We start from the raw sequence: 27,445 nt of genomic DNA, 5'->3' as shown, positions 1-27,445 counted from the left end.
GGGGACAGAAAGGGTAATATTTCGATAATGATAGCTATTTTATCTTCTTTTAAACTGAGTCCCAGCCACAATCACCTCATAACCTGTTTGTCATTGAGCTATCTTCTGCCACAGGACAGAAATGACAAATAAAAGTCACCCAGCCAATTGCAAACAGATGGTCCCCATGCTGACACAGGTTTACCACAGAGACCTACTGCACATTTTAGTAATGACGGGTCATCTCTCTACGCCCTATTGACTTTAGAGGAACTCAGCCCTTCCATTGCAGATACTCAGTCCACCCCGCTCTACCTCACGCCTAACCTAGCCTACCTACAGTACACGACCACTATCTGCCCCCCTCCTTCCCCCCACAACAAATGAAAAACAAAGACACATATTCTGTGAAATCATGTTTCTACCTGCTCTAGTTAATATTTTTCTTGTAGGCCTATAATGTAATATATATAGCTATTTATGAAAATATTTCGGATGAAAATGCAAATAAAATGTTTGTATCATTTAGAACTTGTCTAGATCAATGTCAATGGGACTTACCTGTATAATCATTTTGATCAATAAAAAAATGTTTAAATTGGAGTCATTTTTGACAACATTTTACTCCTCAGCTAGGCTACATCTCCTGTCCATCTACTCTGAACTGGCGTGTTTTTATTGTATTTTTTAGATCAGTGCAGATGAGGGAGAGGAGACAAGGAAATGAAACCACTGCACTATGTAGACTGTAATATCTGAGAATATGTCTGACCAACGAGAGTAAAGGACATTGAACTACAGAAGAACGGTAGAAAAGCTTCAAGTATTTACGCCCTCTGCTGGCCAGACCTGGTATGACACTATTGGTGTCCAACCAAAATGTTACTTCTCCGAAAGACACACACGCATACATACAGGTTTTGGAGAGGTGCGAGGGGCTGCCACATTGGGGACCGGGGAACTGTTGTTGTGGGGGGTTATGTGCCTTGCTCAAGGGCACAACGCCAGACAATGGCATCTAGGATTTGATGCTAGCAACGCAACGGTTGCCAGCTCACTTCCTCCAGGATTTTTTCCGGAGAACTGGCAAACCTCCGGTTGCTGGCTTGCCTCTAACTGCTAGGCTACCTGTCGTCCCTCTGATTCTGGTGCTGCTCAGTCTTTTAGAAATATGATGAAAAATCCATCCAGCCCATAGTTATACCAATCAAAATGCTTTAAAACTCACAAGGGGGAGTGAGCATTTGTACACTCCAGGGAAAGTGGAGATAATCAGACCACAAACCAGTAGTAAAACAGACGATTTTAAGAGTGTGTTTTCATATTTTTGTTTATTTCTTTATTAAAGTTACAAGGGAAGCACACTAATTCATTAACTTATTTGCCTTTAAAAATTTGGGAATTTCTGGTCTTCTACATCCTTAAAGGATTAAAACAAATCAAACAAAAACGTTCCAAATACAGTATATATATATATATCTCATTATTGAAAGGGAGTTAACACATACTGTAGACTCATGTGTCCTGACGCTAAATAGCCATAGGGAAAGCGTCCTGTCACTGATTGTTGCTTCCAACAAGCTTGCAACTCATCAAACAGTGAGAGCAGACTAAGTATTTTCTTCAGATGTTCATTGTTGTTCTGCTTTTGTGCCAAGTTGAATGTGTAGAATACATGTTTTTCCTCAAATTATGCTCAATTTGCTAATAGCCAACATAGTTACACACTATGGCTGTTCTCTTGAGGAAACCATTACAATACACCACAGTGTCTGGTGCCCATGTTATTGAGACACAGTTAGCATTATGCTAAAACTACACTCATAATGTATTAGGATGCTAATGCTAACTCGAACCATCTCAATGCTGGGGCTTTCCCATGTCAGTACTGACAGTGCATGTTTTTCAATGCAATATTATTTCTCAAAGAAATGTCATTTTCCTGTCTCATTAACTCTCCTGTCCTTAGTTTAATGGAGGCAAAAGACAAATATCAACAATAGCTTCACCATCATGTGGTAGGTACTGCGGTGTGGGGCCTGTTCTGTCATGTCATCTGTACCTTCACCCTGCACCCTAATACTTAAAATGATGTTAACTATATTATTATGAAAACAAAGGGATTAAATAAATTGTGATTCAATTCTTATGTGTACGACTAGGATGTCCCCAATGGAAGCTATGATGAGTTTTCTTAAAGAAATACAGATGACATCTCATCTTATGTGACCTGGGACAAGAGGCCAGCACACCCCCCTGTAACAGGCTTTACGGCAGTGTTTTGAAGCATGATGACATCTGCTTTGAGCAAAGAGTCCACATTATTTTGGCAGTAATATACACCCGGCTCCTAAAGTTTAGGACCTCAACCTTTTTCAGTTACTGTACATGTCACTAGTAGCATATTGAATTGATGCACAATGTTTAGAAATCATAGGTAAATCTGTCATGTACAGAATGGACAATATCCTCTATTGTGTGGAACATACACCCATTCACATTACATTTCTATCTGAAAGTCTCATATAGAATGTGCCCTATAGAATATCATAGGATTAAGCACACCAATCTGGGGATATGATTGGGCCCATGTACTGTGGCATGAATGGGACACCCTGTGTAGGTTGATGAGCCTTGACCAACCTCTCCATGAACACAATAGTAGGATTTGAGAATCCTGGAGCACTCCCAATGTGGTGCTGCTGAGTTAGAGATCACAAAGTTTGAAAAACCCAAAACACTGCTTGCCAGTCTGGGTATGTAGCTGTACTCACCTAGCCTGGGTGCCAGGCAGTGTGTTTCTGCTTTAGCCCAACATGATGTCACAACAGTGAACAAAGGAGTTGGCCACAGCAGAAACAGCCAGACACCCAGGCTAGATAAGTTCACTTGCACACTGACAATGCAGACAGAAGAGACCATTTGCATAAGAGAAAGGATAAAGAGATGCAACATGCCTTTGGGGAGGATCAGATTCAAATCAGGAGAAGAAAAAAACAAATCTAATTAAAACTAAATGCTTCACCTTTACAGGACAATTCGCTTTGAAACTAGCTTGCTATAGAAGGAATAAAACCATAGATTATAATAGGATTCACCATCTGGCACATTAACTAGCACTACGCAAGTCAAATACCTATTATAGTTGAACACAAGCAATAGGCAAAATTCCTCTACACCCCACAAGTCCCCAGATACTCCTCAACACCTCCCATCCCAGTCCCACACAACAACCCAATCCAACCCCTAGATCAGGGCAGTCCCGTTTTATCTACAGAGGGCCAGTGTTGTGGCTCCTGTATCAACCAACACACCTGATTCAACTAATCATAGTCTTCCATAAACACTGAGAAGTCCAAACAGGTGTGTTAGTGCTTGGATGGAATGAAGCCTGGCCATGCACTGGCCCTCAGTGTGGATACGGCGGCAGGGTAGCCTAGTGGTTAGAGCGTTGGACTAGTAACCGAAAGTTTGCAAGTTCAAATCCCCGAGCTGACAAGGTACAAATCTGTCGTTCTGCCCCTGAACAGGCAGTTAACCCACTGTTCCTAGGCCGTCATTGAAAATAAGAATTTGTTCTTAACTGACTTGCCTAGTTAAATAAAGGTAAAATAAAATAAAATAAAAAATACGACTGGACACCGCTGACATCTAGATAGAAACCCATCCATCACACGAGGTGTTTTTTCTATATTTCTACAGCAAATAAGCTCAACAAAGCACTACACAACGTAACTTCTGGATCATGCCACAAGGTACAAAAGGATGCTTAGAGAATGAAACACTTTCCTAAAACGGAGAGGAGGAGGGCTAACGGAGCGTCTGGTGGACAACAGTGGGAGTTTGTTTAGTGACAGACAGCTCCTGGGTTGATAGTAGTTCATCTCTGTGGTTCTCTCATCCAGAGCAACAACAGCGTGTCATGCTGTGTGTGTTAGGGTTGTCAGAGATGAGAAACTACTATGGCTCTAGTAGTCTGTTTCAATTCCACCTGGGTCAGTTGGGTCTAACAACATGAGGTTCTCTCACTCTCTCTCACACACACACACACACATCCCCCCTCTCAGGTGTTAAGTGGTGTGGTAGGTTGTCTTTGGTTGGTGAGCTGGTGCTCCTGTCTACGGGGTGAAAGGCATGTTTACAGAACAGTTTCTATGACAACCAGGGTGTGGTGGGTTGATAGGCTTGCATACTGGCCTCTGGGGCAAGGCCTGAAAGATGGGTCAACAACAGCCATATTGGATAGGTGGATCTGGATGAAAACCACCAACTGATCCTCAGGAAGGAGTGATCCTGTTCCTGATGGTAGCTTCCAACCCCATCCAAAGGAAGGCAGAAAATTACTTTCAAAATTGTGTAATTCCTTATTGTGGTAATAACTCCAGAGAGAGGGGGCCATGCACTAGAGACAGAGAGCTTCTGGTAGAGCATGGGGAGGGGGAAAAAAGCTGTAACTGTTGAAACAGTGTTTCACTCACCAAATACAGAATAATTCTGAGAATTAAAAATATTAAATGTGGTGGGGAGGGGGGGGGGGGGGGGGTACTGAGTAAACATTCCATCCCTGTCTCCGTCATGACAGCGAAAGTCTGACAGTCTCGTATTCCCATGATGCTCTGCTCTCGCCCCATCGTCGGTTCCATCATGGTTGGGTCAAAGGTTAATCAGAATATCACCCAGACCGCAGGAGGGCATCTAGGATCCTGGGAATGCTGCACTCCTTTCTGGGTAGAAGGGGGTAATAATGTGGGTGGGGTGGTGTTGGTAGAGGGCTATGAGTAAGTAATAAAGAATATCTAGACGAGGGGGAGACTGACATTTCACACCGCCACTTCTCATAAATATAATCCATAAAAATCATTGTTTGTTTAGTAATAAAACAATTGCCTTGTTTAAATATGAATATAATAGTTTGCTTCTGCTCTTTAGGAAATGATAGTCCGTGTGGGTGAGGGGAGGGCGGTTGCCAGCCCTTCACTACAACTCCATGTCCTGAGCCTCATCCTCAGAGAAGTCAGACATGGAACTCTCAGATGAGGAGTCACCTCCCTCCTCCTGCTCCTTTAGAGCCTCCTCTGTCGCATACTTTTGGAGATACTCTGGAACAGAGAGAAGGAAAAGAGTCAGACAGTCGATCGTGTGTGTGTGTATGTATATACAGTATGTATATGTGTGTGCCTCACCTTTGATCTTGTGTTTGTAGTCCTCTGGCCGGTGCAGGTACATGGCGGCAGCGTCTCCGTTGAGAGGGTCGATGGGGTTGGGGTAGGCTAACAACTGGGGCAGGAATGACTCAAAGATGTTGGTCAGGTCTGCAAGGGGAGGAGGGAGGAGCAGTGTTTTACATTATATGGGTTAAAGAGGTGCTAATGTGCAACCTTTGACTCAAGGTAAACACTCAATGAGCTGTACTAATTGCACAATTAGTAGAACCGTACAAGTTGGACTGCAAAAAAAATGCCACATCACAAGTATTTCATTTGGGGGTTAGTTGGCTTCACAGTTTTGCATTTCATATCCAGTCCTGTCATGACAAATGACTACTAAGTCTCTGTTCAGCGCTCATCATCAATACAACAGCCTATCTGCTACAAGCAGTGAATGGGCCAACAACTCAAACCAGAACGGGTGATCTGTTTCAGTCATGTTAAAACCGATCGACCCTGCCAAAAAATACATATTATAATGCCACGTCTGGTATGTCCCACTGACACAGTGTTCCTAATCGTTGAAACAAGAGTACAAATCACAGTAATAAGGTAAATTCCTTGTACGGTTAACTTGCTAGGTCAGTTTTCAATGATAGGAACTTCTGTATGGCAATCATGCTCAGCTATTCACAAGGTGAGCCATATAAAAGCCTTATAAACACTAAGTTGAGAGCTACTTAAGTTGAGACATTGTTGACCTGTTTTCCTATTCGGTTGCTCTTATGTCAGCTCCTCACAGCTGCTCCCAGCAGCCACCAGCCCAGACATGATCATAGAGAAAGGGTACAGTGTGTACCCATGTCATGGAACAAACCATTCAGTGAGTTTCAAACATTTCCAAACTGAAGTGGTAGCATGTCCATTGTGTCCATTTTGAAATAAATTCTGAGCTGTTACTCACCATACAGGGCTGTCCACGTCTGGTTGATGACATCTAGACACACCGTCCCTGACCTGAAGGAGAGGGGAGATGAGAGAGCAGAAAATAAACAGAATTGTGAGCAGCATTTTGTGATATAACAAACATGATGTATAACTGATAAGATTGTCCAGGCCTATACGTCAACATACCGTACATTAGTTGCAAACTACTAAAACGATATCATCAAAATGAACTTACGCTTCATCAATGTTGGGATGAAAGATTTTATTAATGAATCCTGTGAGGAGAACAATAAAGTTAGTTTTCATAGAAAACCTGTGTTATTGTAATTTCCACAATGCTTTAACCAGTTATGTTATTAGTTTCTATTACATAGAGATTGTTGTGACAGATGCATTTTGATACTGTACCTATAGATGGAGACTTGAAGGGGTATTTGTCTGGTAGGTCTACTCGCACCTTCCATACACCTCCTTCATACGGTGCTAAAACACAACAACATTTGATTAGAAACACAAACACACACAGGGAGGAAGATTGCCTCCATATAGCCTACCATACAGATCTTTGCATAGACACAATGAGCCCAGTGAGAAGCCAGCGGAAGTCATTAGGCTGTTTATGAAAACACTTACTTCCTTGTGGGCCGTAGAACTTGACCACAAACTCATTGAGTCCGCTGAGGATGGTTACCTCATGCTTGCTCTCGATGCTGAGCACTTGTTAAGGAAAAGACACGACTGAACGTGACTAACGAGAAGGCTACAGTACAAACAACACACATTTTAAATGAAAGTAAACAAGCCAATTAAAATGAGCCACAATCAGAATCCAACTAGTTGGGTGAACTGGGCTCCATTCCAAACGGTACTGATCAAAAGTAGTGCAATAAATAGAGTGCCATTTGGGACTCAGCCCTAGTCTGAGGTCAGTAGAACCAGTGTGTGTGTGAGAGAGAAATACTCTGGGCTAAGGTCAAACATAGGATCGATAACGCCAGCCATGGTGTCTGATCAATAATGTAGTGATCAGACTCAGCCAACACACACAGCTCAGCTTACACACAAAACACTTACCCTAAGCAAAACTAACCACACAAATAACTAATACTTTACCTCACTCTCTTACAACAAACAATGTCATATTATAACCAGAAATAGCCTAACTTCACACAATAACCAGAACGAACCAACACCCTCAGGCTCTACCCAGAACTAACCAACTGCGGGTATCAGCTTCTCTTCTTGGGAGAATAGGAACCGAAACAATAGGGAAGCACCAGTGTCCCATCAACTAGTCTAGGCCTCTGGGAGACGATGCTCTGGCCTGATGAGGACCCCCACTGTGGAGCTACATGCTGGGCATCAGTCACCAGGGTCTATGGATGGAAACACCTTCCACATTCTGACACCTGTGCCATGTATTGTTTTGACCAATGAATTGAGACAGTTCAGTTGGCCAGTGTTCAAGTTCACCTGGGTGAAAGAGATGAGGCTGAGGGAGGGAAAAGAATGGGAGAAGAAAATAAAGAGACTGAGACTCTTCAAACTTACTAAACGTTTCGTAAAAATACAGACGGCTACACTTATTACTCAAATGTAAACTTGCTTACTTGCTACTTCTCAACCCCTACTTCCGGGGGCAGCGCACAACATTCACCTGACAGTTTCCCCCCTTGAATCAGGGCAAACACAATTGTCTCATTGAGCAAAGACTCCTGTAGTATAAATAGTAATAGCAGAGCTGAAATGTAGACATTTTCCTAATATTTCAGACTTGTTTTATTGAGTTTTTACCTGAAATTGCAGCAACAGTGTGTTACATTCTGAAATTGTCGCAGTAGCTGCCAGATGCACTGGCCCTCAGTGTGTTAACGACTGGACACCGCTGACATCTAGATAGAAACCCATCCATCACACGAGGTGTCTTTTCTATATTTCTACAGCAAATAAGCTCAACAAAGCACTACACAACGTAACTTCTGGATCATGCCACAAGGTACAAAAGGATGCTTAGAGAATGAAACACTTTCCTAAAACGGAGAGGAGGAGGGCTAACGGAGCGTCTGGTGGACAACAGTGGGAGTTTGTTTAGTGACAGACAGCTCCTGGGTTGATAGGTGGGAGTTTGTTTAGTGACAGACAGCTCCTGGGTTGATAGTAGTTCATCTCTGTGGTTCTCTCATCCAGAGCAACAACAGCGTGTCATGCTGTGTGTGTTAGGGTTGTCAGAGATGAGAAACTACTATGGCTCTAGTAGTCTGTTTCAATTCCACCTGGGTCAGTTGGGTCTAACAACATGAAGTTCTCACACACAGTTACATTCTGAAATTGTCGCAGTAGCTGCCAGATGCACTGAGCCATGTAAAACTATGGAAGCCCATCCCCACCACCAAAAACATGTAAAACAGGATATGTTTTATAACATTGTTTGGTGATTTCAGATGTGGCACCACAGGTCCTGGAGTGTTTGAATTGTTTTCCTGGGGCCCAATTTTCCTTGATGGGGTAGCAGGCTAACCTAACCATGTGCAGGCCAGAGGTAGCCTGACGGCCATTAGGTACCGAGATGAGATCCTCAGACCCCTTGTGAGACCATATGCTGACACATGCACATTTGTGGCCTGCTGGAGGTTATTTTGCAGGGCTCTGGCAGTGCTACTCCTTGCACAAAGGCGGAGGTAGCGGTCCTGCTGCTGGGTTGTTGCCCTCCTACGGCCTCCTCCAAGTCTCCTGATGTACTGGCCTGTCTCCTGGTAGCGCCTCCATGCTCTGGACACTACGCTGACAGACACAGCAAACCTTCTTGCCACAGCTCGCATTGATGTGCCATCCTGGATGAGCTGCACTACCTGAGCCACTTGTGTGGGTTGTAGACTCCGTCTCATGCTACCACTAGAGTGAAAGCACCGCCAGTATTCAAAAGTGACCAAAACATCAGCCAGGAAGCATAGGAACTGAGAAGTGGTCTGTGGTCACCACCTGCAGAATCACTCCTTTATTGGGGGTGTCTTGCTAATTGCCTATAATTTCCACCTGTTGTCTATTCCATTTGCACAACAGCATGTGAAATGTATTGTCAATCAGTGTTGCTTCCTAAGTGGACAGTTTGATTTCACAGAAGTGTGGTTGACTTGGAGTTACATTGTGTTGTTTAAGTGTTCCCTTTATTTTTTTGAGCAGTGTATTAATTCCAGTCAATCATTTTTTATATATAGCTGTAGGTAGCCTAGCCACCTGAAGTGTGAATATACATAAAATTTGATCAAATTCAAATTTTCAGAACAAAAATAAATGTGCTTATTTTAGGCTATAAATTCATAGCTTAGGCTACAAAAACATGACATTATGTTTCCCCAGGCCCAGATGGGATCAGAGCGCATAGGCTTCTCTAGGCTACCTGCAGCTGTGGATGTTATCAGTAGGCTACAGTTGATCAGACTGAAGCACAGACTAATTGTGCATGTTGACAAATCAAGTAGCATTTTAGTAAAAATAAATAAATTGGGTGGGTATGGGCTTACAAATTAAAAAGTTTGGTCGCGGTGAATTCCCTTATATGCACATTTTCAGTCGAATTTTGCTTTTACCACGTAATGATTTGCATGATATTGATAAAAATGAAGCCTGGTTTGTTGTAATGTTGTAAAGTAGGCCTGCTGTACTTTTACATGCAAGTCAAAGGGTTAATCTGTCATTTTTGATAGGCTGACGTGACTTGATGAAGCCATGCTGTTACAGCAACTCTGTGCTTTTGTCTTGAAGCTAAAATGTAATGAGTGTAGCCAACATATGAGAAGATAAACCCTTTAATTGACTGCACATACAGGCTTGTGAATTGTTGCATTATTCAATAGCGTAATATGGTTTGGTTGCATTATTTAATAATGTAATATGTTTTAGAAGAAAAGTTTGTCATTGTTGAATAGTTTGTGCTGGCTAGTGCCTACTGTGATATTTACGGTTAATTTGAGCTGCAGAACAAGAATCTTGTGGTGACAACGAAAGGCAAGGATGTAATGCGAATTAAAAAGTAGAATTCTCTTTTGCCACTCCGCTCCTCTCCTTCATATCTCGTAGTGGGAATAGGACCATAGAGATAGCGAGATAACATGATATGTTTAGAGATCTAACTCACCACTCCAGTCCACATCAAGAAGATTTAACTTCAGGTTTTTATTTAAATCTCATTAATTTCTGTATCACCCACCAAGGGCATAGGAGCCGTGGAGGACCAACTGTGTTAACTGTGCCCCTGGGGACTGTTTAATGAAGGAAACTCCAATTCCCTAAAAAGTTTCACTAAGTCATTGGCACGCCCCCAGGGGCACAGCCAGGACCTGGCGTCACTTGACAGCCTTTTCTGCTCTTCCGAATAAAATCCCCACCCGGGTTTTCTATCACCAGACCAGCTTACCTCGATAACGAGAGGGCCAAGGTTTGAGAGAAGACCGAGCTAACCTCAATTACGAGATGGAAGGTTTAGTGAATGGGTAAGTCCATAGTATGTCAATAGGGCTAAATTTCTAGCTAGCTACACACGGAAAATTGACATCAACCTTGCATAACATTAGTTTTAGGTCATTTTAGCCTGTTTAACAAGCTGGCTAGCTAGATTATTATTCACATGTAGCTAGCTGATAGTTACAAAGTAAAACGTTTGCTTTGTGTATATCACAGGTGTCAAACTCATTCCACGGAGGGCCGAGTGTCTGCGGGTTTTCGCTCCTCCCTTGTACTTGATTGATGAATTAACATCACTAATTAGTTAGGAACTCCCCACACCTGGTTGTCTAGGGCTTTATTGAAAGGAAAAACCAAAAACCTGCAGACACTAGGCCCTCCGTGGAATGAGTTTGACACCCCTGGTGTATATCTTGTTTCTTCTCCATTGTTGCCATTGTCCTGGCTAAAAGAAGGTTTAGTGAATGGGAGGTGCAGTGTGAGGTAATACAGTAGGGGAAGTGTGATTGCTTCTCAAATTAATTCTAGTCTACATATTGAGAAACACCCAATGTCTCATATTGAGAAACACCCAATCACATTGTATGATTTTTAAGTAATTAATTTGCATTTTATTGCATGACATAAGTATTTGATACATCAGAAAAGCATAACGTAATATTTGGTACAGAAACCTTTGTTTGTAATTACAGAGATCATACGTTTCCTGTAGTTCTTGACCAGGTTTGCACACACTGCAGCAGGGATTTTGGCCCACTCCTCCATACAGACCTTCTCCAGATCCTTCAGGTTTCGGGGCTGTCGCTGGGCAATACGGACTTTCAGCTCCCTCCAAAGATTTTCTATTGGGTTCAGGTCTGGAGACTGGCTAGGCCACTCCAGGACCTTGAAATGCTACTTACGGAGCCACTCCTTAGTTGCCCTGGCTGTGTGTTTCGGGTCGTTGTCATGCTGGAAGACCCAGCCACGACCCATCTTCAATGCTCTTACTGAGGGAAGGAAGTTGTTGGCCAAGATCTCGCGATACATGGTCCCATCCATCCTCCCCTCAATACGGTGCAGTCGTCCTGTCCCCTTTGCAGAAAAGCATCCCCAAAGAATGATATTTCCACCTCCATGCTTCACGGTTGGGATGGTGTTCTTGGGGTTGTACTCATCCTTCTTCTTCCTCCAAACACAGTGAGTGGAGTTTAGACCAAAAAGCTATATTTTTGTCTCATCAGACCACACGACCGTCTCCCATTCCTCCTCTGGATCATCCAGATGGTCACTGGCAAACTTCAGACGGACCTGGACATGCGCTGGCTTGAGCAGGGGGACCTGTGTGCGCTGCAGGATTTTAATCCATGACGGCGTAGTGTGTTACTAATGGTTCTCTTTGAGACTGTGGTCCCAGCTCTCTTCAGGTCATTGACCAGGTCCTGCCGTGTAGTTCTGGGCTGATCCCTCACCTTCCACATGATCATTGATGCCCCACGAGGTGAGATCTTGCATGGAGCCCCAGACCGAGGGTGATTGACCGTCATCTTGAACTTCTTCCATTTTCTAATAATTGCGCCAACAGTTGTTGCCTTCTCACCAAGCTACTTGCCTATTGTCCTGTAGCCCATCCCAGCCTTGTGCAGGTCTACAATTTTATCCCTGATGTCCTTACACAGCTCTCTGGTCTTGGCCATTGTGGAGAGGTTGGAGTCTGTTTGATTGAGTGTGTGGACAGGTGTCTTTTATACAGGTACGAGTTCAAACAGGTGCAGTTAATACAGGTAATGAGTGGAGAACAGGAGGGCTTCTTAAAGAGAAACTAACAGGTCTGTGAGAGCCGGAATTCTTACTGGTTAGTAGGTGATCAAATACTTATGTCATGCAATAAAATGCAAATTAATTACTTAAAAATCATACAATGTGATTTTCTGGATTTTTGTTTTAGATTCCGTCTCTCACAGTTGAAGTGTACCTATGATAAAAAATTACAGACCTCTACATGCTTTGTAAGTAGGAAAACCTGCAAAATCGGCAGTGTATCAAATACTTGTTCTCCCCACTGTATATGGGGCATACAACAATCTCAGCTCTGTAGATTTTGTTGCGAAGAGACAGAATCAATAATAAATAGCCCACCCTACCTAATACCCATACTGTAATTTTGTTTTTGCTCTTTTGCACCCCAGTATCTCTACTTGCACATCATCATCTGCACATCTACCACTCTAGTGTTAATGCTAAATTGTAATTATTTCGGCACTATGGCCTATTGATTGCCTTACCTCCCGAATCCTACTACATTTGCACACACTGTATATAGATTTTTCTATTGTGTTATTGACTGTATGTTTGTTTATCCCATGTGTAACTCTGTGTTGTTTTTGTCAACTGCTTTGCTTTATCTTGGCCAGGTCACAGTTGTAAATGAGAACTTGTTTTCAACTGGCCTACCTGGTTAAATAAAGGTGTAAAAAAATTAAAATAAAAACTGAGCTCAAGGCTAGAGCTGCTGCTTTCAAGGACCGGGATACTAATCTGGACGTTTATAAGCAATCCCGCTACAACCTCCGACGAGCCATCAAACAGGCAAAGCACCAGTACAGGACTAAGAGCGAATCCTACTACACCGTCTCTGACCAGGGTTCGTACAAACAGTGGCAAGTCAAATTCAAGGACTTTCAAGTACTTTTTCAAACACTAATATTTACTTTGAAGGACTATCGATTTGTAATAGTTCATATTATGCAATTGTTTCTAGTCGCCACCAGATGCCAGTATATTGCCACAACCTCATGAAAAAAACAACTTAGTATTCAACACTACCTGACAAGTTCTACTCAATAATACATTGTTTTACTACATACATGAGTGGTAAGTCAGTACTGATGATGTTGTAATTTGAGTAGTGATGAGCAGAGTTTTTGTACATGCCTTCTGGTGAACACATTTCATATTAGCATTACTACACAATTCCAGCTTAATGACTGTTTTTAAAATCTGGCATTTAGGAATCTACTATTCAATAGCTACAAAAAAAGTGTCTTGCTTCCCACTGGCAGCTTAAGGGAGAAGGGCAGGTGGGCTGTGTGAGGAAAACAGCATGTGAACGGCCACCAGAACAGCAGGAGCATGGCTGCTGCTTGATAAAGCGGAATATCGTTTGCGCTCCTTGAGGCGATTGGCAAAAAAAAAAAAAAACTCTGGGAGTTTGCTGCAGAGAAAAAAGTCACAATGTAGAACTGCCGCCAGCGCAGGATGCAGCGCTGTGTCTTTCCCCTTTCATGTGGCTCTTCAGGGCCGATTCACCCATGCTCGCAATGTCAAAGTCTGATGCATTTTCTGCACCTTACACGGTGTGGGTTGGTTGGGTCCAATAATGTAGTGGTAAAAGGTGGGTAAACTATACTGAACAAAAATATAGAACGCAATCATGTTTCATGAACTGAAGTAAAATATATATTTTTAATTAAAAATGTACAAAAGGCAGGATTGAATCTACATTTTAACTATTGATGTGACGTTTGGCAGCACCTAATCAGTCAGTTCTATACCTGCCTGGCTGAGTGGCAGTGTGGGTGGAATAAGCGAGCTTGCCTGGAAACCACAGTGCGAAACACGTAAGGAAATAAAACTCTGTTGTCTGCCTAGAAATTAAATTTGCAAGACCAATACGTTTTCATAAACATATTTGATCATTATCTGTTCTCCTCTCATTTTATTTCAAGTATTTTTATTGTACCAACTTGAGAAAATGTCTGATTTTCAAGGTATACCAGTACTTTAATTTTAGAGTGCCAAATTCAAGTACTTTAAGCACCTTGTGCGAACCCCGTCTGACACTTGTCAGATGTGGCAGGGTTTGCAAACTCTCACGGATTACAAAAGGGAAACCCAGCTGCAAGCTGCCCAGTGACGCAAGCCTACCAGATGAGCTAAATGCATCGAAGCGAGCATAGAATGCAAGCAACACTGATCCGTGCATGAGCGCACCAACTTTTCCAGACGTAGTCGATGTGACTAAGACCATTAAACAGGTTAACTTTCACAAGGCAGCGGGGCATTACCAGGACGGGTACTCAGAGCAAGCGCTGACCAGCTGGCAAGTGTCTTCACTAACATTTGCCCTGACCCAGTCTGTAACATGTTTCAAGCAGACCACCATAGTCCATGAGCCCAAGAACGCCAAGGTAACCTGTCTAAATGACACGGGGGGCCATCAGGAGTGCATGCTTAGTCCCCTGTACTTTCTGTTCACCCACAACTCCGTGGCCGCACACAACTCCAACACGATCATTAAGTTTTCTGATGACACAACAGTGATAGGCCTGATCACCAATGAAGATGAGACATAGGGAAGAGGTCAGTGACCTGGCAGTGTGGTGCCAGGACAAAAACCTTTCCTTCCATGTCAGCAAGACAAAGGAGCTGATCGTGGACTACAGGAAAAGGAGGGCCGAGCACGACCCCATCCACAGGGCTGTAGTGGAGCGGGTCGAGAGCTTCAAGATCCTTGGTGTCCACATCACTAAGGAATTAACATGTCCTCGCACACCAACACAGTTGTGAAGAAGGCAATACAACTTCTGTTGCCCCTCAAGATGCTGAAAAGATTTGGCACGGGCCCTCAGAACCTCAAGAAGTTTTATAGCTGTAACATAGACCGTCTTGACTGGCTGCATCAAATCAAAATGTATTAGTCACATGCACCGAATACAACAGGTGTAGTAGACCTTCCAGTTAAATGCTTACTTACGAGCCCTTAACCAACAATGCAGTAAAAAAAATACAGATATGAATAAGAAATAAAAGTAACAAGTAATTAAAGAGCAGCAGTAAAATAACAATAGCGAGACTATATACAGGGGGGTACCGGTACAGAGTCAATGTGCAGTGGGAACCGGTTAGTTGAGGTAATGTGTACATGTAGGTAGTTATTAAAGTGACTATGCATAGATAACAACAGAGAGTAGCAGCTGTGTAAAAGGGGGGGGGGGCAATGCAAATAGTCTGGGTAGCCATTTGATTAGGTGTTCAGGAGTCTTATGGCTTGGGGGTAGAAGCTATTTAGAAACCTCATAGACCTAGACTTGGCGCTCCGGTACCGCTTGCCGTGCGGTAGCAGAGAGAACAGTCTATGACTAGGGTGGCTGGAGTCTTTGACAATTTTTAGGGCCTTTCTCTGACACCGTCTGGTATAGAGGTCCTGGATGGCAGGAAGCTTCACCACTTGGTATGGCAATGCGTCAGGCCAAGCTCCCTGCCATCCAGGACCTCTATAGCAGGCTGTGTCAGAGGAAGGCCATGAAAACATTTTAAAGACTCCAGCCACCCAAGTCATAGACGGTTCTCTCTGCTACCACACAGTAAGCGGTACCAAAGTCTGGAACCAACAGGACCCTGAACAGCTTCTACCCCCAAGCCATAAGACTGCTAAATATTTAACCAAATAGCTACCCGGACTATCAGCATCAACCACCTTTTGCATTAACTCTTTTGACTCATCACCAGGGTTGGGTAGGTAACTTTCTAAATGTTATCCGTTAAAGTTACTAGTTACCTGTCCAAAATTGTAATCACTAATGTAACTTTTGGATTAACCAAACTCATTAACGTAATCTGATTACATTCGGTTAGACTTTTAGATTAGAAGAACAAAATGTATGTTACCAATTTAACGACATCTATTGCAGGATAAATCAATGTTACAGTTTACATAGCTGGCCATATATGAATGTAAAATGTCACTTTATGGGTTGGTTATGTAGGCTTCTCGTAACCCACCGCTTCTACTACATACAATAATACGATTAATTTATATCTTTACATTAATAAAGGTACAACTACAGCTTTCCCCTTCAAATCAAATCAAATTTTATTGGTCGTACAGTAGTCTTTAAGTCTATCGAAAGTGTGCAAGTTTGAGCATGTGTCCATTAGGCGTATAGATTATGAAAAAATGTATCAGCATGAATTAGATTGAGCAATAAAAAAATATTTTTCTCTGTGCATTGTTGGGAAGGGCTCGAAATTAAGCATTTCACTGCTAGTCAACTCCTGTTGTTTACGAAGCATGTGACAAATACTATTTGGTTTGGATAGTTCTGGCTGTGTGATAAACTGATAGTGAAAGTTTTGAAGCCAAGAATACTTGCTAGCTACATAATTACTTATGCAATTACTATCTTAGTCTCCATCATAGGGTCATGGCAGGATAGTGACAGCCATGAACCGACAGACAGGCAGATAGTGAGAAGTACCTCTTCAAGCTCATAGAGTTCAGAGACGGATGATTAGTCATAGTGTCAATCAATCTGATCTCTGATGAATCATTTCATCAGCATGCTCTAGCATCTTAAGTCTAGAGGGTGTATTGCATGTGTTAGCTTCATGCAGGAGAGTGGCAGCCATTATTTTATTTTGTGTTGAGTGGAGACTGAATAATTTCTGTTTCATGCCTAACTTCTTTCAAATTAAAACAGTTTGTTGCTGGTTATTATTACAGTATGACAACTATTATAAGTTGGAAATATTACATTAAGTTTCAAACCATACAGTATGTAGAGCACCAGTAGGGTAAACCCAACTAAATATAGGTTTAGACATTAAACCATACAGTATGTAGAGCACCAGTAGGGTAAACCCAACTAAATATAGGTTTAGACATTAAATCATACAGTATGTAGAGCACCAGTAGGGTAAACCCAACTAAATATAGGTTTAGACATTAAACCATACAGTATGTAGAGCACCAGTAGGGTAAACCCAACAAAATATAGGTTTAGACATTAAACCATACAGTATGTAGAGCACCAGTAGGGTAAACCCAACTAAATATAGGTTTAGACATTTCTAACATATACTGCCCTAATGTTTGTAAGGAAAGTGGAAAGCAAATGAAAGAATAATATCTCATGTGAAGTTGACTTTCCATACAATTTTGTTTAAAAAGACATACAAATATTTGATAAAATGTGTGAAAAGTCTGGAGTGGGCTTAATGGGTACCAAGTGTACCCTTTAAAGGCCCCTGGGTGTTCCAAATAAGTCCACCTCTTAAATAATACATTTTAATTAATTTCCAAACTTCTAAACTGACATTTCTTATGTAATATTTGATCATATTATCTCCCCAAAAGTTAAAATAAACTGATCATTGCTATTCATCACAGATGTAGCACTCATAACAGCGGGGTGTCTAATCGTATCCAGAGAAATTTGGACTTTGGCTATTGTTCTTGCCAACTTGCCGACTGATGAAACATGCTATGTATTTATACATTTTATATTCTTGTCGATTGTGAATTTAGCATTATATGAATCATTTCTTTTCTTCCACCTGACTCTACTAAATCAACTAATCATCGACTTCAATCAAGAAATGATTAGTTGAATCAGGTGTTAATGCTTGGTTAGAACACAACCCTGCACCCACACTGGCCCTCTGTGGATAAGAAGCATGCACAGCCATGCCCTAACGCAAACAACTTTCAATAAATTCTCTGAAAGCTGATTTGCTGTTCTGCTATTCTTGTTAATTAGTCCAACTTGTCTTCCTAAAGCCTATCTGAAGACCGCTTCAAATCTCCCTCTCTACTGTGTGTTAAAAAGGTACAGGTGGTAGACCTAAACAATGGCTGAACCTGGATGAATGAAAGACAACAATGCCCTCACCTGAAAGTGCATGATTAGTCACCCAATTGTCATCTTCTTTTCCATTATTTGTTTGCATTTTTGGCCACCCCTTGTAGGTTTTCTATCCCTGATGTCCCTCAACCCTGATCTTATTCTTCTCTTTTTGCATCAACGACTACCTGTCCACTCAAAACATTTTGGAGATTGTTTAATTAAATATATCCACATTAACAGTCACACTGGTATTCAGTACAGTATGAATGGACATGGCCCTAAGACTGATTGGACTGTACCAGAGTAAGTACCCCTCTGCAAGGCCCCCCTTACAAATGGGCAACTTTACAAGGCTAATTCCGGATTTGTCAATATCCTTTACTCAAGTCACTAGAAATTAGCATTTAAAACCTGTTTTTCAACAACAAAAAATCTGGGGGCATGCTCTCGGACCCCGGTAGCAAAAACTGTCCCCCCCAATGTCAGAGTCGCTCCTATGCAGCTGTCAGCCATGTATTTATTGGTTTATCTATCTATGATCTTCAGTCTGTCTTGGTTTCCAGCTAAGCTTAAGTCCCAACATCAAGAGAATGTGTTTTTTATTGGGTTTAGGAACAACTGAACAGGAGCAGGATTGAAGAACACTGGCCTAGACTAAAGGATGGGAGCAGGGCAGGCAGCAGTGACTGTGACCTACAACAGACAGGACCAATAAATAAGGCTGGCTACAATGCCTTGTGGAATGGTGCATCTCTGTCTTGTCTTTCCCCAGGGGGTTGCCTTGAGAGATATAGGCCCCAGGCCTGTTGCGTACACACACACACGCAGACAATACCAAACACTGAAAGAGTCAGTAGGTACAAAGGGAAGGGACTAAGGCCTGAAATGGAACCAGGCCCCAGTGTTCCAGAGGTCAACATGACAAACAGTCAGCGTTCTACATTGAACATGCTCTACATTCACCTGTTCCTCTGCTGCCTGGAGTAAACACCAGACATGCCCTCACACTGAGTGGCTGTGTATGTGGACACTTGCTCGTCAAACATCTCATTACATATTCATGGGCATTAATGTGGAGTTGGTCCCCCCTTTTGCTGCTATAACACCCTCCACTCTTCTGGGAATGCTTTCCACTAGATGTTGGAACATTGCTGCGGGGACTTGCTTCCATTCAGCCACAAAAGCATTAGTGAGGTCAGGCACTGATGTCGGGAGATTAGGCCTGGCTCGCAGTCGGCGTTCCAATTCATCCCAAAGGTGTTCGATGGGGTTCTGTGGAGGCCAGTCAAGTTCTTCCACACCGATCTCAACAAAACATTTCTGTATGGACCTTGCTTTGTGCACAGGGCATTGTTATGCTGTAACAGGAAAAGGCCTTCCCCAAACTGTTGCCACAAAGTTGGAAGCACAGAATCATCTAGAATATCGTTGTATGCTGTAATGTTAAGATTTGCCTTCACTGGAACGAAGGGGCTTAGCCAGAACGATGAAAAACATGCCCAGACTATTATTCCTCCTCCACAAAACTTTACAGTTGGCACTATGAATTCGAGCAGGTAGCATTCTTCTGGCATCCGCCAAACTCAGATTTGTCCATCGGACTGCCAGATGGTGAAGCGTGAGAACGAGTTTCCACTGCTTCAGAGTCCAAAGACAGTGAGCTTTACACCACTCCAGCCAACGCTTGGTACTGTGCATAGTGACTGTAAGCTTGTGTGCGGCTGCGCGACCATGGAAAACACATTTCATGAAACTCCCGACGAACAATTATTGTGCTGACGTTGCTTCCAGAGGCAGTTTGGAACTTGGTAGTGAGTGTTGCAAACGAGGACAGTCCATTTCTACGCGTTACAACACTCGGCGGTCCCATTCTGTGAGCACTAAGCAACTGAGCCGTTGTTGCTCCTACATGTTTCCACTTCACAATAACAGCACTTACAGTTGACCGAGGCAGCTCTAGCAGGGCAGAAATTTGACGAATTGACTTGTTGGAAAGGTGGCATCCTATGACGGTATCACGTTGAAAGTCACTGAGCTCTTCAGTAAGGCCATTCTACTGCCAATGCTTGTCTATGGAGATTGCATGGCTGTGTGCTCAATTTGATACACTTGTCAGCAATAGGTGTGGCTGAAATAGCCAAATCCAGTCATTTGAAGGGGCGTCCACATACTTTTGTGTATATAGTGTATCATGCACATCCCACATTTCTCCACTGGTACTGGGCTAAAAACACTGGATTTACAGTGTACAGGTTTTTCTACCAGGCTTTACAATGTTCTCTTATCAGATAAGAGAGCAGAGGCTTCACATACTAACATACAAGATCCAGTGCCAGAGACAACAGACTATGCTGATTTGGCAGGCACAAAGAAAAGAAAGATTTACCACAATACCCAAACCCCCACCCACAAGTACATACCTGCATGCGCGCACACACAAACACAAAACATGCTAAGACAAAAAACAAACATCTCAAGATGACACACAATCATGAGAGTATCTCTCCCTCTCCAACACATTCATGTTCCTCACAGCGATGGCAGCTGCACGTTAGATCAGCCAGTCTGCTGCATCTACAGACCCCCCCCCAGACAGACCTCTGGCACACGCAATAGGCCACTGCTCATTTTATGTTTAGCCTACTGTACTGTTCATTATTTATCCAGTGGATGAATGTTATGCCATTTATATTCATGTCTTGAGAGAACTGCCCAGGAAGGCAGCTAATTACTCATGATATCCATGCATTGATTTCAAACCAGACAGTATGTATATACAATGAAGAACTAGCCTGAAAAAGAGAAGGTGGATAGGGGGAGGGGAGAAGGAGGACGTAATAGCTTTACTAAAGACCTCAAGGCCAGAGGGGAAATCTCATTGTGCATGTTTTCCCAGGTGTATTTAGAAAGTAGTCAATCCTGACCTATAGAGTGAGTAGACATCAGAAAACACACACACCGTCATCAGAGATTACGTTACTAGATATTTGTAAACCCTACAGTGCTATCATCCAAAAGACAACAACCGTTAACAACAACAAAATCTAATGTTTTCTCCAAAAATATGACATGCACACTGAATCATCTCTAATGGATTGATTTCATAATGGCAGGTGGGCCTCAGCTTATGGCCTGATAGATGGAACTAACAAGTCAGTAGCTAGGCCTGTCTATTCCCAGGCCCCCATCCGCTCCCTGTGCAAGCAGGGTTTAGTGTAGGTCAGTGCTATCCGAGGTCCTTCGGACGCCGATACCCTAAACCTATACCTTAACCATTGTTCCTGTTCCCAAGAATGGAAAGGTAACTGAACTAAATGACTATCGCCACGTAGCACTCACTTCTGTCATCATGAAGTGCTTTGAGAGACTAGTCAAGGATCATATCACCTCCACCTTACCTGTCACCCTAGACCCACTCCAATTTACTTACCGCCCCAATATATCCACAGACGATGCAATCGCCATCACACTGCCCTATCCCATCTGGACAAGAGGAATACCTATGTAAGAATGCTGTTCATTGACTATAGCTCAGCATTCAACACCATAGTACCCTCCAAGCTCATCATTAAGCTCGAGGCCCTGGGTCTGAACCTTGCCCTATGCAATTGGGTCCTGGACTTCCTGACGTGCCGCCCCCAGCTGGTGAAGGAAGGAAACAACACCTCCACTTCGCTGATCCTCAACACTGGGGCCCCACAAGGGTGCGTGCTCAGCCCCCTCCTGTACTCCCTGTTCACCCATGACTGCGTGGCCATGCACACCTCCAAATTATCAAGTGTGCAGACGACACAACAATAGTAGGCTTGATTACCAACAACGATGAGACCGCCTACAGGGAGGAGGTGAGGGCTCTGGGAGTGTGGTGTCGGGAAAATAACCTCTCACTCAACAAAACAAAGGAGATGATCGTGGACTTCAGGAAACAGCAGAGGGAGCAACCCCAGATCCACATCGACGGGACACCAGTGGAGAAGGTGGAAATTTCCTCGGCATACATGTCACAGTCAAACTGAAATGCTCCACCCACACAGTGTGGTGAAACCCTCCCAAACTTTTATAGATGCACATTTGAAAACATCCTGTCGGGCTGTATCACCGCCTGGTACGGAAACTGCACCGCCCACAACCGCAGGGCTCTCCAGAGGGTAGTGCGGTCTGCACAACGCATCACCGGGGACAAACTTCCTGCCCTCCAGGACACCTACAGCACCGGATGTCACAGGAAGGCCAAAAATATCATCAAGGACAACAACCACCCGAGCCACTGCCTGTTCACCCCACTATCATCCAGAAGGCAAGGTCAGTCGTGGGCAAAAGTTTTGAGAATGACAAATATTAATTTTCATGAAGTTTGCTGCTTCAGTGTCTTTAGACATAATTGTCAGATGTTACAATGGAATATTGAAGTATAATTACAAGCATTTCATAAGCACCAAAGGCTTTAATTGACAATTACATGACCTCTGCAATCCGCCCTGGCATGCTGTCAATTAACTTCTGGGCCACATCCTGACTGATGGCAGCCAATTCTTACATAATCAATGCTTGGAGTTTGTGGGTTTTTGTTTGTCCACCCGCCTCTTGAGGATTGACCACAAGTTCTCAATGGGATTAAGGTCTGGGGAGTTTCCTGGCCATGGACCCAAAATATCAAATGTTTTGTTCCCCGAGCCACTTAGTTATCACTTTTGCCTTATGGCAAGGTGCTCCATCATGCTGGAAAAGGCATTGTTCGTCACCAAAATGTTCCTGGATGGTTGGGAGAAGTTGCTCTCTGAGGATATGTTGGTACCATTCTTTATTCATGGCTGTGTTCTTAGGCAAAATTGTGAGGGAGCCCACTCCCCCACACATGAATGGTCTCAGGATGCTTTACTGTTGGCATGACACAGGACTGATAGTAGCGCTCACCTTGTCTTCTCCGGACAAGCTTTTTTCCAGATGCCCCAAACAATCGGAAAGAGGATTCATCAGAGAAAATGACTTTACCCCAGTCCTCAGCAGTCCAATCCCTGTACCTTTTGCAAAATATCAGTCTGTCCCTGATGTTTTTCCTGGAGAGAAGTGGCTTCTTTGCTGCCCTTCTTGACACCAGGCCATCCTCCAAAAGTCTAAGCCTCACTGTGCGTGCAGATGCATTCACACCTGCCTGCTGCCATTCCTGAGCAAGCTCTGTACTGGTGGTGCCCCGATCCTGCAGCTGAATCAACTTTAGGAGACGGTCCTGGCACTTGCTGGACTTTCTTGGGCGCCCTGAAGCCTTCTTCACAACAATTGAACCGCTCTCCTTGAAGTTCTTGATGATACGATAAATGGTTGATTTAGGTGCAATCTTACTGGCAGCAATATCCTTGCCTGTGAAGCCCTTTTTGTGCAAAGCAATGATGACGGCACATGTTTCCTTCCAGGTAACCATGGTTGACAGAAGAAGAACAATGATTCCAAGCACCACCCTCGTTTTGAAGCTTCCAGTCTGTTATTCGAACTCAATCAGCACGACAGAGTGAGCCTTGTCCTCGTCAACACTCACACCTGTGTTAACGAGAGAATCACTGACATGATGTCAGCTGGTCCTTTTGTGGCAGGGCTGAAATGCAGTGGACATGTTTTCTGGGGGATTCAGTTCATTTGCATGGCAAAGAGGGACTTTGCAATGAATTGCAATTCATCTGATCACTCTTCATAATATTCTGGAGTATATGCAAATTGCCATCATACAAACTGAGGCAGCAGACTTTGTGAAAATGTATATTTGTGTCATCTCAAAACTTTTGGCCACGACTGTACAGGTGCATCAAAGCTGGGACCGAGAGACTGAAAAACAGCTTCTATCTCAAGGCCAACAGACTGTTAAATAGCCATTACCAGCACAGAGAGGCTGCAGCCTACATACACAGACTTGAAATCATTGGCCACTTTAATAAATGGAACACTAGTCACTTTAAAAATGTTTACAAATCTTGCATTACTCATCTCACCACATCTTCACCACACGGTACCCCATGTATATGCTATTGTTATTTACTGCTGCTCTTTAATTATTTGTTATTCTTATCTTACTTTTTAAAATATTTTTTTAGGTATTTTCTTAAAACTGCATTGTTGGTTAAGGGCTTAAGGGCATTTCACTGTAAGGTCTACACCTGTTGCATTCGGCACATGTGACAAATACATTTGATGTATATACTGTATTCTATTCTATCTACTGTATCTCAATCTATGACATTCCTCATCCATATATTTATTTATTCTTAATTCCATTCCTTTACTTAGACTTGTGTGTATTAGGTATTTGTTGTGAAATTGTTAGATATTGCTGCTCTGTCTGAACAAGAAGCACAAGTATCTGCTAAAAACGTGTACGTGACAAATCTAATTTTATTTGAACCATTTTAATTGTCAACGTCAATGGGAGGAGGGGGGGGGGGGGCAAGGAGCCCCGATAGCACCACCCATTTGTTGTCACTCGAGCAGCTGTTTATCTAGTCCCGCCCCCTACCAGTTTCCGGATAGTAACAGGCTGACCAATCAAGGCGCTAGCTGTCGCTGCAGGAGCACAAAAACAAAACAATTCAACTCACGCGGTCTAAACCTAACCTTTCAGGCAATTTTCAAAAACTAAGCGCTAGATTAAAAAAAAAAAATCCATCTACCTTCTGATAATTTGGTAAAATGGGCTACAATTTGGGGTGGCAGGTAGCCTAGTGGTTAGAGCGTTGAGCCAGTAACCGAAAGGTTGTTATATCGAATCCCCGAGCTGACAAGGTAAAAATCTGTCGTTCTGCCCCGGAACAAGGCCGTCATTATAAATAAGAATTTGTTAAATAAAAAAAATACAATAAACGTTAAGAACTAGCATCAATTAGAACTTTGATAAAATTCGGAATTCAACTTGCATCATAGTTAGCGTTGGGGAAATGCAAAACATTATCCACTAAGTTACAACATTTACTACTTTAGGATGGGAATACATTTAACGCAAACATTTTACCATTATTATAGTACATCATTTCCACATGACTCAAGGGTGGAAAATCAAGCTGGTTAAAAACAAAAATACTGGCAAACTTGACACAGCAGGGGACATGTAAACGATTTGTAAACAAGAGAGCGATGCAATATTACTGATTGTTAATCATGCAGCTAACGTTATAACAGCAGAACTGTCAGCATGAATGACTTCACAAGGTCGATATATAATAGCAAGCGAAATAGCTTAGATAGGAAAGAAAGGCCAGTAAAAGGACGGACGACCGATTGCACGCAGAAAATGGTGCCTACAAGGCCATCGTCATTGTTTAGCTTTTCTAGTCCTCGTCGTTCAAGAGATACAGCTAGCTAGCTATGTGTTGCATAAAATAAATCAGGGTTTGTGGAAAACAACCAAGGGTTGATGAGAGCATCACTAACATTAAGCAAGCTAATTAGCTTGATAAATGATAACTACAGGTATTGGACGACATTTGGGAAGTTTTCTGATCTGAGCAAACACAACTATATAGCAGATATTATTGAGGGTGAAATATTTAGCCTAGATCTGACCCAGCTATGGCTAACAAACGAATCGTGTGATGCCTGATCAAAACTAAATGTTTCCTACTTTTGTCAGAAAACCCAACAACAGCCGTTATTGTTCGCTTACACAACATTCTGTGTTATCTAGTTATTTGTTGTCATCAGTAACCAATACATGTAATTACAATAGTTGTAGATAGTTGTCACTACAATTTATGATTAGCTAACGACGACAAAGATTGTTTTGCCTGTCTCTGTTGTTTTTGCTCAGAAAAGGATACAGTTTCACCACGTCGGTATCCATTCGCCTCTTGCCTGGACTTGGCGAAGACATTTTTGTAACGTTATTCCTTGGCTAGCTCGATACTTTACTTCGATGAGGCAAGCTATTCTAACTATATCTTCTGCCTTTTCAGTTTGTCCATCGAACGAAATATTTCAACATTCCTCGCTTTCTCTCAACAACACTAGCAAATGTCTGCAGGGCTGCGTTCAGTAACTACGCTTTTACGTTCTGGAACGTTCAATTGAACGGAAACAGTACTGTACTGAACGACCAGTTGAAAACGGGAAGGGGGGCGCTGTCAGCTTGCCCACTGCCCTTCAAATACGTCACTCGTTGGTTCAAGCCACACCCACATAACCGGAGCAAATGTACCTCAGTCTGTTCAAGAACGTACAATAACATTTTGTGGAACGTGTCGTTCAGTTCAAACCGTTCCGCAACGTAGCAAACGTTCAGCGAACTGAGCGCACATCAGGTCTACTCTCTCTCTCTGCCTAATTCTGTACAAATGTCTGTCCTGAATAAAACTATCCCTCCGCCAGTGACATCATTCCCAACTAAGCAACATTCAGTGACGAGAGAGGAGAGCTTGTGTCGTGTTCATATACTATTCGGAACTAGGAAACTCAGAAATGATCGACTTGCTGATTTGTAAAAAGCCGCATGTATATAACTACAAACAGTTAGCTATTTCCGAGTTTCCTAGTTCCAAAAATCACTTGAAAGCGGCATTGGAACATAGAAATAGACTTAATAGACAGTACAACCATCGACATCGGTTTCTTCCCACAGATGCAAAGGAGAATTTCTACACAGGCGAATGAAAATTACTATGATAAATAATGCTTATGAACCACGGCACCGGGTGAAAACACATCATAAAACAAAATACTCATTAACTCTGGGCTCCCAAGTGGTGCAGCGTTCTAAGACACTCCATCTCAGTGTTAAGGGGGTCGCTACAGACCCTGGTTTGATTCCAGGCTGTATCACAACCAGCTGTGATTGGGAGTCCCATAGGGCAGCGCACATTTGTCCCAGCGTCGTCCGGATTAGGTTTTGGCCGGGGTAGGCCGTCATTATAAATAAGAATTTGTTCTTAACTGACTTGCCTGGTTAAATTTAAAAAATGATGCAGCTGGCTGTTTGTTGGCCTACTGCAAGCTCTTTAAATGGGGTTTCCTGTAGCCTGTAGCAGTGTGGTTAACGTTGTATAGATATATATGACATTCATTAAAGGTAAAGTGTGACCCAAGGACCCTGGGGCGCGACAATCTATATCCACACCTGATAAAATATGTTATAATGATGGTAAAATATGCTATACTTTTTGTGTGTTTCCAAAACTAAGGGGACATATGCCTTTTAATTTTCAATGGGCATGGGCATGACAGCTATGGCTACTCTTCCACAAGCCTTCTGTTGACATATAAGGGTACTAACAGAGAAGTGTTGGCCTAAAAAACAACAGCTATACAGGTAAGATTGATCACAATGTG

At 42.8% G+C, this 27,445-nt stretch overlaps 1 protein-coding gene across 1 annotated transcript; it reads right to left on the bottom strand.

Annotated features, from left to right (window-relative positions):
- Nucleotides 1-1,291: 1,291 nt before the first annotated feature.
- LOC129866948 (ubiquitin-conjugating enzyme E2 H-like) lies at nt 1,292-26,233 on the bottom strand. Its single transcript, XM_055940005.1, has 7 exons — nt 25,942-26,233; nt 6,708-6,784; nt 6,483-6,557; nt 6,310-6,349; nt 6,091-6,143; nt 5,163-5,291; nt 1,292-5,078 (listed from the first exon to the last, which is right to left on the bottom strand). The coding sequence occupies exons 1-7, from the start codon at nt 25,992-25,994 to the stop codon at nt 4,957-4,959; spliced, it is 549 nt and encodes a 182-aa protein (XP_055795980.1). The 5' UTR covers nt 25,995-26,233; the 3' UTR covers nt 1,292-4,956.
- Nucleotides 26,234-27,445: the final 1,212 nt, after the last annotated feature.

The sequence above is a fragment of the Salvelinus fontinalis genome, chromosome 12 (assembly GCF_029448725.1).
Source record: "Salvelinus fontinalis isolate EN_2023a chromosome 12, ASM2944872v1, whole genome shotgun sequence".
Lineage (NCBI taxonomy): Eukaryota > Metazoa > Chordata > Actinopteri > Salmoniformes > Salmonidae > Salvelinus > Salvelinus fontinalis.
This window is presented reverse-complemented; position numbering and strand designations above follow the sequence as displayed.

Coding starts and splice junctions, on each gene's coding strand:
- LOC129866948 (XM_055940005.1), bottom strand. CDS start 25,994: ATGTCTTCGCCAAGTCCAGGCAAGAGGCGAATGGATACCGACGTGGTG. Junction 6,785..25,941: donor GATACCGACGTGGTGAAACT/GTATCCTTTTCT, acceptor ACAAGTGCTCAG/CATCGAGAGCAAGCATGAGG. Junction 5,079..5,162: donor CTACAAACACAAGATCAAAG/GTGAGGCACACA, acceptor TCTCTGTTCCAG/AGTATCTCCAAAAGTATGCG.